Source organism: Nerophis ophidion, linkage group LG23 (genome assembly GCF_033978795.1).
Source record: "Nerophis ophidion isolate RoL-2023_Sa linkage group LG23, RoL_Noph_v1.0, whole genome shotgun sequence".
In the NCBI taxonomy this organism is placed as follows: Eukaryota; Metazoa; Chordata; class Actinopteri; order Syngnathiformes; family Syngnathidae; genus Nerophis; species Nerophis ophidion.
In genome coordinates, this window is record NC_084633.1 from 3,721,963 (window position 1) to 3,738,669 (window position 16,707).

General features: G+C 36.8%; 1 protein-coding gene across 1 annotated transcript in view; it reads right to left on the reverse strand.

The window, feature by feature from the left end:
* Positions 1–5,387: 5,387 nt before the first annotated feature.
* Positions 5,388–16,707, reverse strand: part of adsl (adenylosuccinate lyase) — a 30,301-nt gene continuing 18,981 nt past the window's right edge. Inside the window, exons 6-12 of the mRNA XM_061885142.1 lie at positions 15,693–15,739; positions 13,795–13,885; positions 13,620–13,689; positions 13,381–13,528; positions 8,011–8,191; positions 7,767–7,943; positions 5,388–7,699 (exon numbers count right to left, since the gene is read on the reverse strand). Coding sequence (XP_061741126.1) covers positions 7,613–7,699; positions 7,767–7,943; positions 8,011–8,191; positions 13,381–13,528; positions 13,620–13,689; positions 13,795–13,885; positions 15,693–15,739 — 801 coding nt within the window. The 3' untranslated portion in view covers positions 5,388–7,612. The remainder of the gene's footprint in view (positions 7,700–7,766; positions 7,944–8,010; positions 8,192–13,380; positions 13,529–13,619; positions 13,690–13,794; positions 13,886–15,692; positions 15,740–16,707) is intronic.

The following is a 16,707-nucleotide window of genomic DNA, read 5'->3' on the forward strand; positions in this document are numbered from 1 at the left end:
TATTCATAGCTGTATGTAGAAGTGTCTGGTTGTATCTGCTGCTTTAATGTCTTTAATGTCCTCTGTGTTGATGTTTGATGTTTCCCTCTTACACACATGTAAGAGGGATGTGTGCTATGGCTATGAGTTGTTGGGTTTTTTTTTCTCCCTTGGCCTCAGTTTGCACCCCCACTCCAGGGCCCAGGCTAAGACCGATTTTTTGATTTTTTCATTTTTTATTTTATTTTAATCTTCTATTCTTTTCTCCCCCCCCCCCCCCCCCTTTGTTTACCTGTATGTCATCTTTTTGTAAGGGGCGCTGGAAGCCGGCAGACCCGTCAGCGATCCTGTTCTGTCTCCCTGTAATGTTTGTCTAATCTTGAATGGGATTGTGCTGAAAATTGTAATTTTCCTGAAGGAACTCTCCTGACGGAATAAATAAAGTACTATCTAATCTAATCTAATCTATCTATATATGTATGTATACATATATATGTATGTATACATATGTATGTGTATATACATATATATGCATGTACATATACAGAGGTGGGTAGTAACGCGCTACATTTACTCCGTTACATCTACTTGAGTAATTTTTGGGATAAATTGTATTTCTAAGAGTAGTTTTTATGCAACATACTTTTACTTTTACTTAAGTATATTTATAAAGAAGAAACGCTACTTTTACTCCGCTCCATTTATCTACAATCAGCTCGTTACTCACTACTTTTTTTTATCGATCTGTTAATGCACGTTTTTTTTCTTTTGATTTTGTCAGACACGCATTCAAAGTAGGAACTACGCATGCCTGCGTTTCACCAATCAAATGCAGTCACTGGTGACGTTGGACCAACCAAACAAAACCAGGCGGTCACGTGAATGTCACACGTTGAATCCGACCTAAAAAAGTTGAAAAACTTATTGGGGTGTTACCATTTAGTGGTCAATTGTGCAGAATATGTACTGTACTGTGCAATCTACTGATAAAAGTTTAAATCAATCAATCAATCAAAAGTGTAAAGGAAAAAAGACACTTTTTATTTCAACCGTACTTCCCGTCACAAGCCTAAAGACTGATCGCACAGTTCCTGTCTAAACAATAAAAGCGCCGCTCCATCGCACCTGCCCTAACAAAATAAGAGTCTCCAAATGCCAGCGCAAACAAGCGAGCAAGCTACGGAGTTTGCCGCCAATGTATTTCTTGTAAAGTGTATAAAAACAAATATGGAAGCTGGACAAATAAGATGCCAAAAACCAACGACTTTCATGTGGTATTAGACAGAAAAGAGGAACTTTTTTTCTCCTCCATTTGAAAATGTGGACATTATCAGCACTATACTGTCTGATTCCAATCAATGCAAGTCATCAGAATCAGGTAATACACCAACTTATATTCTTGTCTTCATGAAAGATAGGAATCTATATGTTAAACATGCATGTATATTCATTAAAACACCTTTAACATTTCAACAAAAACAGCAAAATAAAAAACTATAAATTATATACTGTGTATATATATATATATAAATTTATGATATGTGTGTGTGTGTGTGTATATATGAGGTAGACCACCTTGACTTGGTCATTTATTAAGTAATTGATTAACGTCGAAAAACTTATTGGGGTGTTACCATTTAGTGGTCAATTGTAGGGAATATGTACTGTACTGTGCAATCTACTAATACAAGTTTCAATCAATCAATCAATCAATAAATGGCTACTGAGCCTATGGTGCTGTTAAGTTATTGTGGCTCAATTTGCCTTATTTTTTTATTTTAATGTATTATTATTTAATATATATTATTGTTTTAGTTGCTTAAGAGATATTCCTGGCTATGAATTTGCTCATTGCTACTTTTATGTTTTTGGGCATTGTCTGTTGCCGTAATTATTAAACGAACAGGTTACTCATCAGTTACTCAGTACTTGAGTAGTTTTTTCACAAAATACTTTTTACTTTTACTCAAGTAAATATTTGGATGACTACTCCTTACTTTTGCTTGAGTAATAAATCTCTAAAGTAACAGTACTCTTACTTGAGTACAATTTCTGGCTACTCTACCCACCTCTGTACATATATATATGTGTGTACATATATATGTATGTATATACATATATGTATACACATATGTATATATTTACACACATACATATATGTATACACATATATACATATATAAATATACATACATATATACACACAAATATATGTACATATATCTACATATATGTATATATATATACGTGTATACATACATATATACACGTATATGTTAATATATACACAAACATATACACACACATATATATATATATATATATATATATATATATATATAAATAAATATACACACAAATATATACACATGTATAAATATATACACACAAATATATACACATGTATAAATATATACACACAAACATATATATACACACATATACATACATATATATGTATACACATATATTCACACAAATATATATACAAATATATCTTCATATATGTATATAAATATATACATATACACATATATATGTATATATACACACACAAACCTATATATATATATATATATATACATACACATACATATATACACTGGTATATATACATACAAATATATATGTATACACATATGTGTATGTATAAACATACACATATATATACATACACACATATATATATATACATACACACAATGTGTATACGTACATACATACACAAATATGTATATACATACATACATATTTGTGTATATATATATATATAAACGTGTATATACATGTGTATATATATATATACATATACACATACATATATGAATATATATGTATATACACGTATATGTATACATATATACACATACATCTATACATATATGTACTGTATATATACATACATGTATATATACATATACAATGACATACATATACAAACCCCATTTCCATATGAGTTGGGAAATTGTGTTAGATGTAAATATAAACGGAAGACAATGATTTGAAAATCCTTTTCAACCCATATTTAATTGAATGCACCACAAAGACAAGATATTTGATGTTCAAACTCAAACTTTTTGTTTTTGCAAATAATAATTAACTTAGAATTTCATGGCTGCAACACGTGCCAAAGTAGTTGGGAAAGGGCATGTTCACCACTGTGTTACATCACTTTTTCTTTTAACAACACTCAATAAACGTTTGGGAACTGAGGAAAAAAATTGTAGAAGCTTTTAAAGTGGAATTCTTTCCCATTCTTGTTTTATGTAGAGCTTCAGTCGTTCAACAGTCCGGGGTCTCCGCTGTCGTAGTTTACGCTTCATAATGCGCCACACATTTTCGATGGGAGACAGGCCTGGACTGCAGGCGGGCCAGGAAAGTACCCACACTGTTTTTTTACGAAGACACACTGTTGTAACACTTGTCTTGCTGAAATAAGCAGGGGCTTTCATGATTACGTTGCTTTGATGACAACATATGTTGCTCCAAAACCTGTATAGACCATTCAGCATTAATGGTGCCTTCTCAGATGTGTAAGTTACCCATGTAGTTTATATTTACATTAACACAATTTCCCAACTCATATGGAAACGGGGTTTGTACATATATTTAAACATACATGCATGTATATATACATACATTCATGTATATAAACATACATGTATTTATATATTCACATGTAAATATGTATATATACATGTGTGTGTATATATATATATATATATATATACATATATATACTTACAAGTGTATATATTTATACATACACATATATATATAAATTCACGTATACATGTACTGTATATATACACATACATGCATAGAAACATTATATATATATACATGTATATATATACATAAATATACACACGTATACATAAATACACACATGTATATATATACATACACACATGTATATATATATATATACACATGTATACATATATACATACATGTAAATACACACACATGTATATATACATGAATACAAAATGTGTATATATATATACATACATTATGTATTTATACACGTATGTATATATATACACACGTGTATAAATACATAAACGTATATATATATATATATATATATATATACTGTATATATATATACACGTATACATGTATATAAACAATATATATATACATACATACATGTATAAATATATACACGCATGTATATATATATACACACATATATATATATACACATTTATATATGTATATATTCACACACACGCATGTATATACATATATACACACACACATATATATATATATATACACACACATTTATATATCCATACATTTATACGTACACATACATGTATATTCACACAAATAAATACACATATACATACAAACCTATATACTAATACATTTATACATAAACACACACACACATATATATACATACATACATACATATATACCTATATATACATTTATTTACACATATACACATATTATTACACATACGTGTGTACATGTATATACACACATATATATGTATACATATATACACATATATTTACACATATATACCTATATATACACATACACATATATACCAATATGCATATATATATATACACATATATATATATACATATTTATACACACACATATATATATATACACATATATATACACATATACATACACACATACATATACATACACACATACATATACTTATATATATATAAGTATACATATATGTGTATATATATATATACACATATATACATTTACACATACACCCACACATATATATATATATATATATGTGTGTGTGTGTACACACACTCACACACATACATGGGATCCACCCCCCAAAACAGTAATCTCATTTGCCAGCATTAGCTTGAAGCTAAAGATGACTATAACTTTGTTTTTTAAGCATGGGAAGGAAGAAATTGAATGTGAAGGTCAGTGCTGACCAGCCAAGGATGTTGCAGTAATATCTAAATGGACATTTATCCATGAGAATATATAAAAGCTGCTGATGATGTGTTTGACAAAGCAGCTGGAAGGGGATACAACCCTCAAAAGGTACAGTAAATGCTGTACATGATTATTACGTACTTTGAAAAAACTACTGCAGTTGTTTGTAGTACTATATTGTATTTTCAAACATGTATTATATAGAAGTTTTTTTTTTCTTTTTAAAAGGCGTGTTACATTTCAAAAGTGTGCTGTTTTGGGGGCCCAAACACCCATTAATTTGGTTAGTTATCATACAGTTTTCATACAAGTGTTTTGAGTTAAGAGCTCTGTCACAGAAACAATTCAACTCATAAGTTGCGTGTGTTTGTGAAGTACTGCAATGCAGTAAACCCGATGCAAGGTTTTATCTCCCCTATGAAAAAAATCTTCAATTTATTTAAAAACACTATAGAAGACAATTCCAATCAGTAGTATCATTTATTGTAGTTTGTTGGTGGATCTAATTTTAACATGAAAAATCATTCCTGATTTTATGTTTTTTTTAAAAGTCAGGTGGCAAAAGAGGCAATGTAAGAACACATTATATAATGTAATACATTGTCACCTCATTATGTAATAACACTACATTTTGTAATATCCATCCGTCCATCTATCTTCCGCTTACAGAGGTCGGCTCAGGGGGGTAACAGCCTAAACAGGGAAGCCTAGATTTTCCTCTCCCCAGCCACTTTGTCCAGCTCTTCCCAGAGGATCCCGAGGCGTTCCCAGGCCATCCGGGAGACATAGTCTACCCAACGTGTGCTGGGTCTTCCCCATGGCGTTTGGGTGACATCCTGACCAGATGCCCGAACCACCTCATCTGGCTCCTCTCGATGTGGAAGAGCAGCGGCTTTACTTTGAGCTTCTCCCGGATGGCAGAGCTTCTCACCCTATCTCTAAGGGAGGGCCCCGCCATCCAACGGAGGAAACTCATTTCGGCCTCTTATACTCGTGTTCTTGTTCTTTCGGTCATAACCCAAAGCTCATGACCATAGGTGAGGATGGGAACGTAGATCAATCGGTAAATTGAGAGCTTTGCCTTCCGGCTCAGCTCCTTCTTCACCACAACGGATCAATACAGCGTCCGCATTACTAAAGACGCCGCACCGATCCGCCTGTCGATCTCACGATCCGCTCTTCCCTCACTTGTAAACAAGACTCCGAGGTACTTAAACTCCTCCACTTGGGGCAGGGTTTCCTCCCCAACCCGACAATGGCACTCCACGCTTTCCCGGGCGAGAACCATGGACTCGGAGATGTGGATTTTCACCCTGTTCGCTTTACACTCTGCTGCGAACCGATTCAGTGAGAGCTGAAGATCCTGGCCAGATGAAGCAATCAGGACAACATCACCTGCAAAAAGCAGAGACCTAATCCTGCAGCCACCAAACTGGATCCCTTCAACGTCTTGACTGCGCCTAGAAATTCTGTCCATAAAAGTTATGAACAGAATCTGTGACAAAGGGCAGCCTTGGCGGAGTCAACCCTCACTGGAAACGGGTCTGACTTACTGCTGGCAATGCGGACTAAGCTCTGACACTGATCGTGTGGGGAGCGAACCGCCACAATAAGACAGTCTGATACCCCATACTCTCTGAGCACTCCCCACAGGACTTCCTGAGGGACATGGTCAAATGCCTTTTCCAAGTCCACAAAGAACATGTAGACTGGTTGGGCAAACTCCCATGCACCCTCAAGGACTCTGCCGAGAGTATAGACCTGGTCCACAGTTCCACAATCCAATAGGAAGTTTCATTGATCAAATACATTCAATTTAGCTTTACTGATAATAATGGAGAATGTGGTTGCAAGCCATAAACAAAAGTTATACTAATGATTTATTACAGAAATTAAAATGACCATTGAACTAAAATGTTGACGGGCATACACTCATGCAATATATATTATGTTATGATAACATTATATACTATACACGATACTAAAAATAAAACCTCTAATGCAAATATGAAACAGAAACATTAGTTTTCTTCTATCAATGACCAAATTGATTGTTGTTTGTCAAAAATGTGATGAAAATCTAAATATTTTAGGCCTTGCTGTGACATTTTCATAACTAAGGCATCAGTTTTAATGGTTTCTAACACAGTGGACTAAATTGTTCATTTTATTTTGTTTTTTTAAAGTGCAGCACCCGCATTATGAAAAAGGGTATGGCAAAAAAAAAGGGTATTACGTAATGTGTACAATTATGAAATAATGAGGTAAAAATGTATTACATTATTACATAATGTTGTCACAGGCTTCAACAAAACAGAGAACTAATTCATGATTTTTTTCTATTACAGTTTAAAAAGTTGTTTTCACTATATTTCTAATTTAATGGTTGGTTACCGTCTCTCAATTTGTGCACTGTACTTCCATACTTAGGCTTCTGAGTGTGCTGTCAGTACCTGGTTAGTGCACTAAAAACACCAAATGTTGAGTGTGCCGCTTTGGACCCTTACCACCTTTGATCATCTCTATCTTGCCTACTTAGCAGAAGGGGCGGGACTAAGTCGAGCGTTTGGATATTGCAATCGCCGTTTCCGGTAAGTCAGGAAGTAAGTACACAGTGAACATATTATACATATTGAAGTGTACTGATGGAAGTACTTGAGAGACGGCCTGTGTGTGTTCTAGTGTGTTAGAGCTCAAGCTCCATCTTGACATCCATTTTGGAGTTGTAAGGCTCCAGCAGAGGGCGCACCTCTTCTGACAGGAATCTGGCCACCTGAGGAAAACCATCATGATGGAGAGTGGACGATATGGGTCACAGAATGAAAGAAGTTGTGGTTCACCTGCTGGGGAGCACGTCCGATAAAGGTCTTGGGGTCGAGCAGGGCGTCCAGTTGTTCCAAAATGGGAGCAAAGTAAGGGTCCGCCTGGACTCTTGCCAGCAGGTCGTTGTCACCACCCTCCTGCTTGACCACAGCGGCCGCCTCCTGGGAGAGGACGCGAATCTTCTCATGGCAGTCCTGTGAAGAACTAGCGCGTGAAGAACAAGGTTTCTCTGCACAATACGCATTGTCCATGACGCAGTACCTGTCTGTTGCCTCCGGCCTGCACCATGGCCATGATGATGTTCTCTGTGGCCATGAAGGGCAGCTCATGGCGGATGTGCCTTTCTATGACTTTGGGGTAGACCACTAGACCTTCGGTGATGTTCTGCAGAGTGCTCAAGATGATGTCAGCGGTGAGGAAGGACTCCGGCAGAGAGATCCTCCTACGTATTAGATCAGTGCTTCTCAAATTTTGCTCTCCAAGTACCACCATAATGACCAACATTAAAATACACTAGCATAGTAATAGTAATAATAATAATAATAATTAGCTTTATTGTCTCTGAGGAGAAATCTGTCTTGGACTTCAAGACATATAGGACATACAGTTCATCTGATAATACAGTGACAACTGAACAGTGCGAAGGTATATCAGTTATTTATGAGATCATACATTACACTCCCCCCGTATTGCACTATCCCAATATTGCACTCATTATTGCATCCAGTTATTACAGTACTTTTCTGTTAAGTGCTTTCATTGCCAGTGGAAGAAAGGAAAATCTATACCAGTTGAGTTTGTATGTTGCTGTTCTGTACCATTTACCGTTTGGCATCAACACAATTTTCCTATGAAGTATGTGGTCTGGGTTACGGGTGATTTTAAGACCCTGTTTCCTCACGGACTTGTTGAATATTTCTTGAAGGGAACAAGGGGGTTGCAAGCCAATTATTTTACCAGCCCTTTTGATAAGATTTTAAAGTTGGGTTTTGAGTTTGACAAACAGATTTCCAAATTATGTGGAGATGACATAACGGATGAAAGATTCAATGTTTGCCTTATAAAACAACACCATGACCCAATTATTCATTGAAAACAGGGCATATGTGTTGATTAACAAATATATATTTAATTATTTTGGCCACTGTAACATTACACACAGTATGAAGAGTAACACTTTTTAAATTTAGGAAAATAAAACACTGTACTTTAAAGGCCTACTGAAATTAGATTTTCTTATTTAAACGGGGATAGCAGGTCCATTCTATGTGTCATACTTGATCATTTTGCGATATTTCCATATTTTTGCTGAAAGGATTTAGTAGAGAACATCGACGATAAAGTTTGCAACTTTTGATCGCTAATAAAAAAGCCTTGCCTGTACCGGAAGTAGCAGACGATGTGCGCGTGACGTCAGGGTTGTAGAGCTCCTCACATTGTTTACAATCATAGCCACCAGCAGCGAGAGCGATTCGGACCAAGAAAGTGACAATTTCCCCATTAATTTGAGCGAGGATAAAAGATTTGTGGATGAGGATAGTGAGAGTGAAGGACTAGAGAAAAAAAAAAAATGCGAGGGCAGTGGGAGCGATTCAGATGTTTTTAGACACATTTACGAGGATAATTCTGGAAAATCCCTTATCTGCTTATTGTGTTACTAGTGTTTTAGTGAGATTATATGAGACCTGAAAGTCGGAGAGGTGTGGCCACGGGTGTGGTGACCGCCAGTGTCTATGGTGGGAGGAGGTAAGAGAGTCCGCAGCTGCAGGACGCAAGTTCCGCTCATGTCTACGGTAAGAGCCGACTTATTACCACAATGTTCTCACCGAAACCTGCCGGTTGACATGTGGTCGAGAACCATGTTCGCTTGACCGCTCTGTTCCATAGTAAAGCTTCACCTTCGGGAATGTAAATAAGGAAACATCGGCTGTGTTTGTGTTGCTAAAGGCAGCTGCAATACACTGCTTCCCACCTACATCTTTCTTCTTTGACTTCTCCATTATTAATTGAACAAATTGCAAAAGATTCAGCAACACAGATGTCCAGAAATACTGTGTAATTATGCGATGAAAAGAAACGACTTTTAGCCGTGAGCGGTTCTGGAAGAACATGTCCTCTCCAACCGGTGACGTCACGCGCACGCGTCATCATTCCGCGACGTTTTCAACAGGATACTTCGCGGGAAATTTAAAATTGCAATTTAGTAAACTAAACCGGTCGTATTGGCATGTATTGCAATGTTACGATTTCATCATTGATATATAAAACCATCAGACTGCGTGGTCGGTAGTAGTGGGTTTCAGTAGGCCTTTAACAAAGTGATTCTTTGACATGCTACAAGATAGAGCCTGTGCGCCACCATAGTTTGGGAATCACTGCATTAGAGGATGAATATTAGCCAAACTCAAAAGTAATACGGAAACAGTGAAACAATATGTTCTCCAAGTTTTTGCCAGAAAGGTAGAGACGGGCAGTTAAACACTGTCCAATAAAACTAGAATAAAGTCTAACACCTGCTTTATCAATTGATTAATATCTAGGGCTGTTCTACTCAGGGTTTTAAGCTGCCGATTCCAATACTGATCATCCATGGGTGAGATTGGCCAATACAATCATGTATTTATTGTACATTTTTCAATATATTTATGCTGAGCGCTATTGGCAGTTTAACAATATCAACAAAATATTATTTGTCTTTTAGTAAATACACCTTCTTAATCAAAACATGATTACTTGCCTTCAAAGTCCTCCTGTGCCCGGGGAATTATTCTCCAGGGTTTGTAAACATTAACAAAAAACAAAATTATATTTTCAGAAAATAAAAATAACAACCGAATCACTTTAGTACTGAGCATAAACGGAGATTCCCCTTTTTATTTATATTACCATTTTATGGATATATCTGCCCTCCTCTTGCATATCATGTACTGACTGTGATGCAACACTACTGACACAACAATAATTGCGGTTATATTATCCTTTCCCTAAATTCTTCTTAATCTACTTATTTTTTTCTGCTCATTTTCTGCTGTAACGTGGTTCCATCTACACCTCTTTAACATTTACCAAGCACTTATTTCTTGCCGTTGTGTAATGTTAGCCTAGCGCAGGGGTGGGCATTACGTCGATCGTGATCGACTGGTCGATCTCGGATGGTGTGTCAGTCGATCTCAAGCCAGGCATTAAAAAATATACATAAAAATGAGCAATCATCAATCATACCAAGACTTCACTTTCGTCAGTTGTTTGACATTCTCGGCACCCGAGGATCTTGTGAGATGACGCTGGCTGCAGCGAGCTCATATTTAAGAAAAAAATCACTAACAGGGCGGACACGGAGAAACACATTTTATTTCTAGAGACTCCGTACCTACTGTCAAAACTCTAAAGACCGACTGCACAGTTCCTGTCTTCACCATAAAAGACCTGTTTCATCCTGCCTGTGCTAACAAAATAAGAGTGTCAGAAAGCTAGTGTGCACAAGCTAGCAAGCTACGGAGATTGATGCCAATGTATTTCTCCCCCGCCCTCAGCGACCGCTTTCTCACTTGCTTGCCCACCCGCACACTGACTGACGTCACTCACCTGCTGCCAGACATTAAAGGGCCACACACATATGCAACTCTCATAACAAAGTGTTTAAAAACGAGTATGCAAGTTGGACAAATGAGATGCCAAATCCAACCACTTTCATGTGGTATTGGACAGAAAGGACTTTTTTTTTCCTCCATTTGAAAATGCGGACGTTATCAGCACCACTGTCTAATTCCAATCAATGCAAGTCATCAGAATCAAATACACCAACTTGTATTCTTGTCTTCATGAAAGAAAGGAATCTATGTGTGTTAAACATGCTTGTATTATCATTAAACACCATTAACTTGTTAACAAAAATGTCTCTTTCATAAATAAATAAATATAAATTATAAATAGGAATGAGGTAGATCTCCTCGACTTGGTCAATTGAAAAGTAGTTCACCTGCAGAAAAAGTGTGAGCGCCCCTGGCCTAGCGGTTAGCTTAGCTATTAGCATGCCTGCTCCTGGCTTTCCCTCGGTATGCAACATGTTTAGCCTTGACCTCTAGTGATAGTGGCGCAACGTTTTTGATTGGCATTAATCGGCAAAGATAAATATGTATTTCACGAAACACGTCCGATACTGATTGGTGACCGATCGATGAACACATCCCTATTAATATAATTAATTGTACTAAACAACTATATGCATGCTCCTTTCCAATATTGGTTATCATTACACTTTTCCTCTTTGCCTTCTCTGGTAGCAGTGAGCTCCTTTTCCCAGTGCACTTTTGCTATGTGGTCACTCTAACACTTCTGTGGTGGCATCACACAAAAACTAAAAAAGAAGCACAAACAACACACTTGTTCACTGATGGTTTGTGGCTTTTAAGGCACATTTTCCAGAAGATGCTGGTTGATCTCCAAATGTAAATGTACAACTTTTTAGGTGTACTACTTTGAGGTTCCAACCGGTATTTACCGGTCAGCTGAATTTCAGAGAAAAAAACACGCTATCACTATTGCTTATTAATGCCTTCCAATGCTGATGCCGTCTAGGATTACTGGATTAAACTGATTGTGTATTTCCATACACAGTGTGGAGTCGCTAACATAAATTCACAAAAGTCACTTCTGGCAGCAAATAAACTGAATTTTTTAGTATCTTACGTAAGCATGTGACACACTAGCTATGTGCACATGGACACAATTAATCGGATTAAAAGCCAACCCGGAATAAAAATGCTTTATGTAAACACGCCATTCAGAATATTCTGACCCCGCCACACGTTCGGATCAAAATTTTATTCCGATCAAGACAGGTGGTTAATGCCGATAGTCATTTGGATTGGAGCGCATGTAAACACTGAACTGATCCCTACTGTACATTACTTTAATGTCAGTTATACTTTAGTGGTGGAGGAGGGACTAAATTTAATAGTCTCGGAATGAAGCAAATGTCTTGCTGTGGTCTGCCCCAACTCAACATGTACAGAAGTCGATTATATACTGTTTAATTTTTTGTTTTAAAACAGACTAGCAAAAACAAACATATGGTCTGGAGTGTCATGTGTTAATGTAATAATAAAAGATGGAATCCAGTTGTCTTCTCAGCGATCTGTTTTGTTCACGACCTTACAGCTACTCCAAGTTCTAACTGCTAGTTCAAACATGTACACAGAACTAAGTAAGCTGTAGACACGTGCCAATTTACACATATCCCAACATAATGGCACAGAACAGCTCCATTTCAAAAAGAGATGTAAAACAAAAGTGGTGAACAGAAGAACAGCATTATATGCTCAAACAATTGTATCTATCCATCCATCCATCCATTTTCTACCGCTTATTCCCTTTTGGGGTCGCGGGGGGCGCTGGCGCCTATCTCAGCTACAATCGGGCGTATCTAATCAAATAAAATAAGGAATTTGTTAAAATATTGTTGAACTCTCAATAGCCATAAATGATCGGTATTGTTATCGGCAGATCTCACTCATGCATGATTGGTATCGGAATCAGCATCATAAAACCCTGATTGGAACATCCCTAGTAGGAACATAGGAACACATACAAGTCGCTTCTATTGCTAGACATTTCTCATGGAAGTCTGACCTGTTGGCGCTGTCATCCAGCGTCCTCTCCAGCCACTGCACTGAAGCCGTCTGCAAAGGGTCGGCCATCAGCGCCACCAAATGTCGGGCAAGACTACAGCACCGCTCAGCACGCATTGGGTTCCTCTTGTACGCCATGGCACTAGAACCTGAAGGGCAAGCGAGGTGGTGATGCAGTTTGTCATAGTGGCGTTTGAGGTCCAAATAAGTGATTGATTCATTTGGCTATGGTTTTGGTACCAATCTGGTCCTTCTCAAAAGGCTCCTCAATCTCCTTCAGGTTGGCCAGCAGGCGGATGTCGGTACAAATCTTCAGTGAGAAAACAGGTAAAAGTTTTAGCCACTTTGTGCTCAGAGACCTAACGAGAGTAAAAACAAACACCACTAGGGGAAGACATTCCTCTCAAAGACTCACTTTATGGACAGTGGCTCCCAAACTGGCAAGGCTGGACAGACTGTCAACATCCACTTTACGACTGTATGTCTGACCAGTCACCAGGTAAGCTCTGTGGAGCACAGATTACACATGAACATTCTACACACCAGTCTTTTAAATATATATTATTTATTTATTAGTATTATTTTGGTTGTAGTTCGCAGGGGTGTGCAACCTGCAATGTATCATATTAATAGGTGTTTTTGTATAGCTACATGAGGTAACCAAAACATCAGTATGATACAGTGAAGTTGTAAACCACTGCATAGTACATGTACAAAAAAACCTGCTTAGCTAAATGATACAAATGTATCAAAATGATATACATTGCAATAATATGTAACCAGTTCCATGATTAGATACATTACCAATTTCCCCAAAGCTTTGTGGAAGGGTGGCCAGCAACGACGCCGCAACATCATGGTGCAAATCCATGACGGTGCATAAAAATTAACTTTTGCCTTTATTGCAAAAAATTGGTCAAAATAAAACATGAAAAGGAAAATAATTATGTTTACAACTATGTATATCATGTTTACCTGAGTTACATATTAACTTAAATGAGGGAACTCCAGTTTATGAATTAAATTAACTTGGTCTTTGGATTGTATAGCTGTTTGGGTTCTCTCTATAAATTAATTAATTGTTTTTCGTTTCTGGTTAGAAAAAGAATAATTTCACAATTGTTACTGCCCATACTAAATTAGGTTGTTGTTTACCGAGACACTACTCAAACCTCTCAACATTGTATATATTTCTTTGTGCAGATTTGTCCTGAGGTGCCCATTCAGAATTTACCATTGTGTCATGTAGCAGGCTGTTTTGGCTTCATTCTAAGTCGAGACGTCACTTTTCCTGGGTCTTTTTAAATGTATTTATTTACATGTACTTAAAGCAACATTAAGTTCAGTTAACAGCTCCCTATTATCTTAGATGTATGAATTATCAATTTTTACAGCACAGAAAAATCATAAAGAAATAAGCCATAGGTCATTCAAATTCATAGCCCAATCTGATTGGAATAATCTCCCTGCTTCTAAGTCCATTACTTATTTTTTTATCTTTAAATTTAATTTAACTTTCAACTTGCAAACAAGTTGTTTTTGATTTTGAAGTTGTATTATGTTGCTTCTGATGTCGTATTCGTTTTATGTAGTTTTATGTGGTTTATGTAAATGTGTGTGAGCAGGTGGGATGTGGTGTGCTGTGGAAGTGGTAGAGCAGTGTGTTTTTGTGTTTGACTGTTTTTTGAAAGTATGTTTTATGTTTTTCTTTATTTGTGTTAGGACCCCTTGAAAACGAGATGCTGCATCTCAATTTGCTGTCCTGAACAAACTGGATTGAACTACAAAGAAACTTTTTTTTGGCAATTTGAGCTGTGAGTGCTTTTATGTGCGAAGGGCCAACAGCAGCACCCAGTGCATGTTGAGAAAAGCTTTGTGTTCAGACTTTCAAAAAGTATTTATTAGATTTTTTTAGCTAAACAATATTCGGTGGGTTGTAATTATAGTAAAAGTCATTAAGTTAGCTACAATAACTTATTGTATTGTGTTTCAGCCTATTTTTTATTTATTTGATTTTATTTTATGTCTCAATTGTACTTTAGGTGGTTGTGTCCTTTTTAGTCTCTGTACTTTCTTTTCGTTATTCTGTAAAGTACTTTGCTCTGGTTATTTTTCAAGTACTCCACAAATAAAATTGCATTAGATCAATGATTCCGTATGCACAGTCTTCTTATTCTCTGGAAGATTAGATGCGTTATAAGGTGTTTATGGGCGAGGGCAAACATGTATATAGCGTCAAATCCATGTGTTTCGGGCCATACCGTCAATCTATGGGAAACACTGCATGCCAAATATCATGTGCAGTGGACTTACTTTTTGAAGCCAGCCATCTCGGTAACCATCCTGTCCAGGTCTTCTACCTGGTAGAGTAGAGTAGAGTAGAGTGATAGGATGGATGGATGGATGGATGGATATAGAGATAGATAGATAGATAGATAGATAGATAGATAGATAGATAGATAGATAGATAGATAGATAGATAGATACATAGATAGATAGATAGATAGTACTTTATTGATAGATAGTATTAGTGTATATGCACCCTAAAAAATTCTATGCAGAGAAAACTTCAGTGAAATTTCGATTTATAAACCCCTCTATTTGCAATTTAATCGGTTTACAAACATAATTTGCCTCTATGTGCGAACTATGTCTTCGTGTGCGAATGCTTCATTCATTCATGTTGTGCCCTGCTGGCAGCCATGTTGTGCTTGCTCGTATTGAAGAGATTGAGATTGAAATTAAATGACTATTTCCATGGGGTACATTAATGGCTGTCACAAGCATGACCAAATCACAGTCAGCAACCACATCATGTTTTAATTGTGATGAAAACAGTTTTTTCGGGGAAAATGTGCCAGAGCAGACTTATATTATAGTGGTGGGAAATACAGTTTCTCTTGGTACCACAGCAAGATTTAAATGTGATGAGAACTAACTTGTCTAGAAAAAGATGCAAAGCTGACTTTTTTCACAGCCTCTGGTTTAGGGGTACCTCTTCAGAGAGCGCATTACCACCTCCGCCCCGGCTGCTCCCTCTCCTTGGATTTCCTTTCTGCTCACGAAAAGACTTCTGCCGATGTTTTTGTCCTGAAAGTGAATTTTACTTTTTTGAATTTTTATTATTGTTGCAATATGGTTGTTGAAGTTAAATATTTTTGTGATTTCTGATCATTTGTGAGCGCACCAAAGGGGCTTCTGTGTGTGCGGGAGTGAGGGCAGAGCAGCGCATACAGGACAGATCAGCTTGTCGTTGTCGTTTAGGCTTGTTAAAGAGACAGTTAATTCATCACCTCCTTGTTATTTTTGTCTGATACTGTGTATAGTA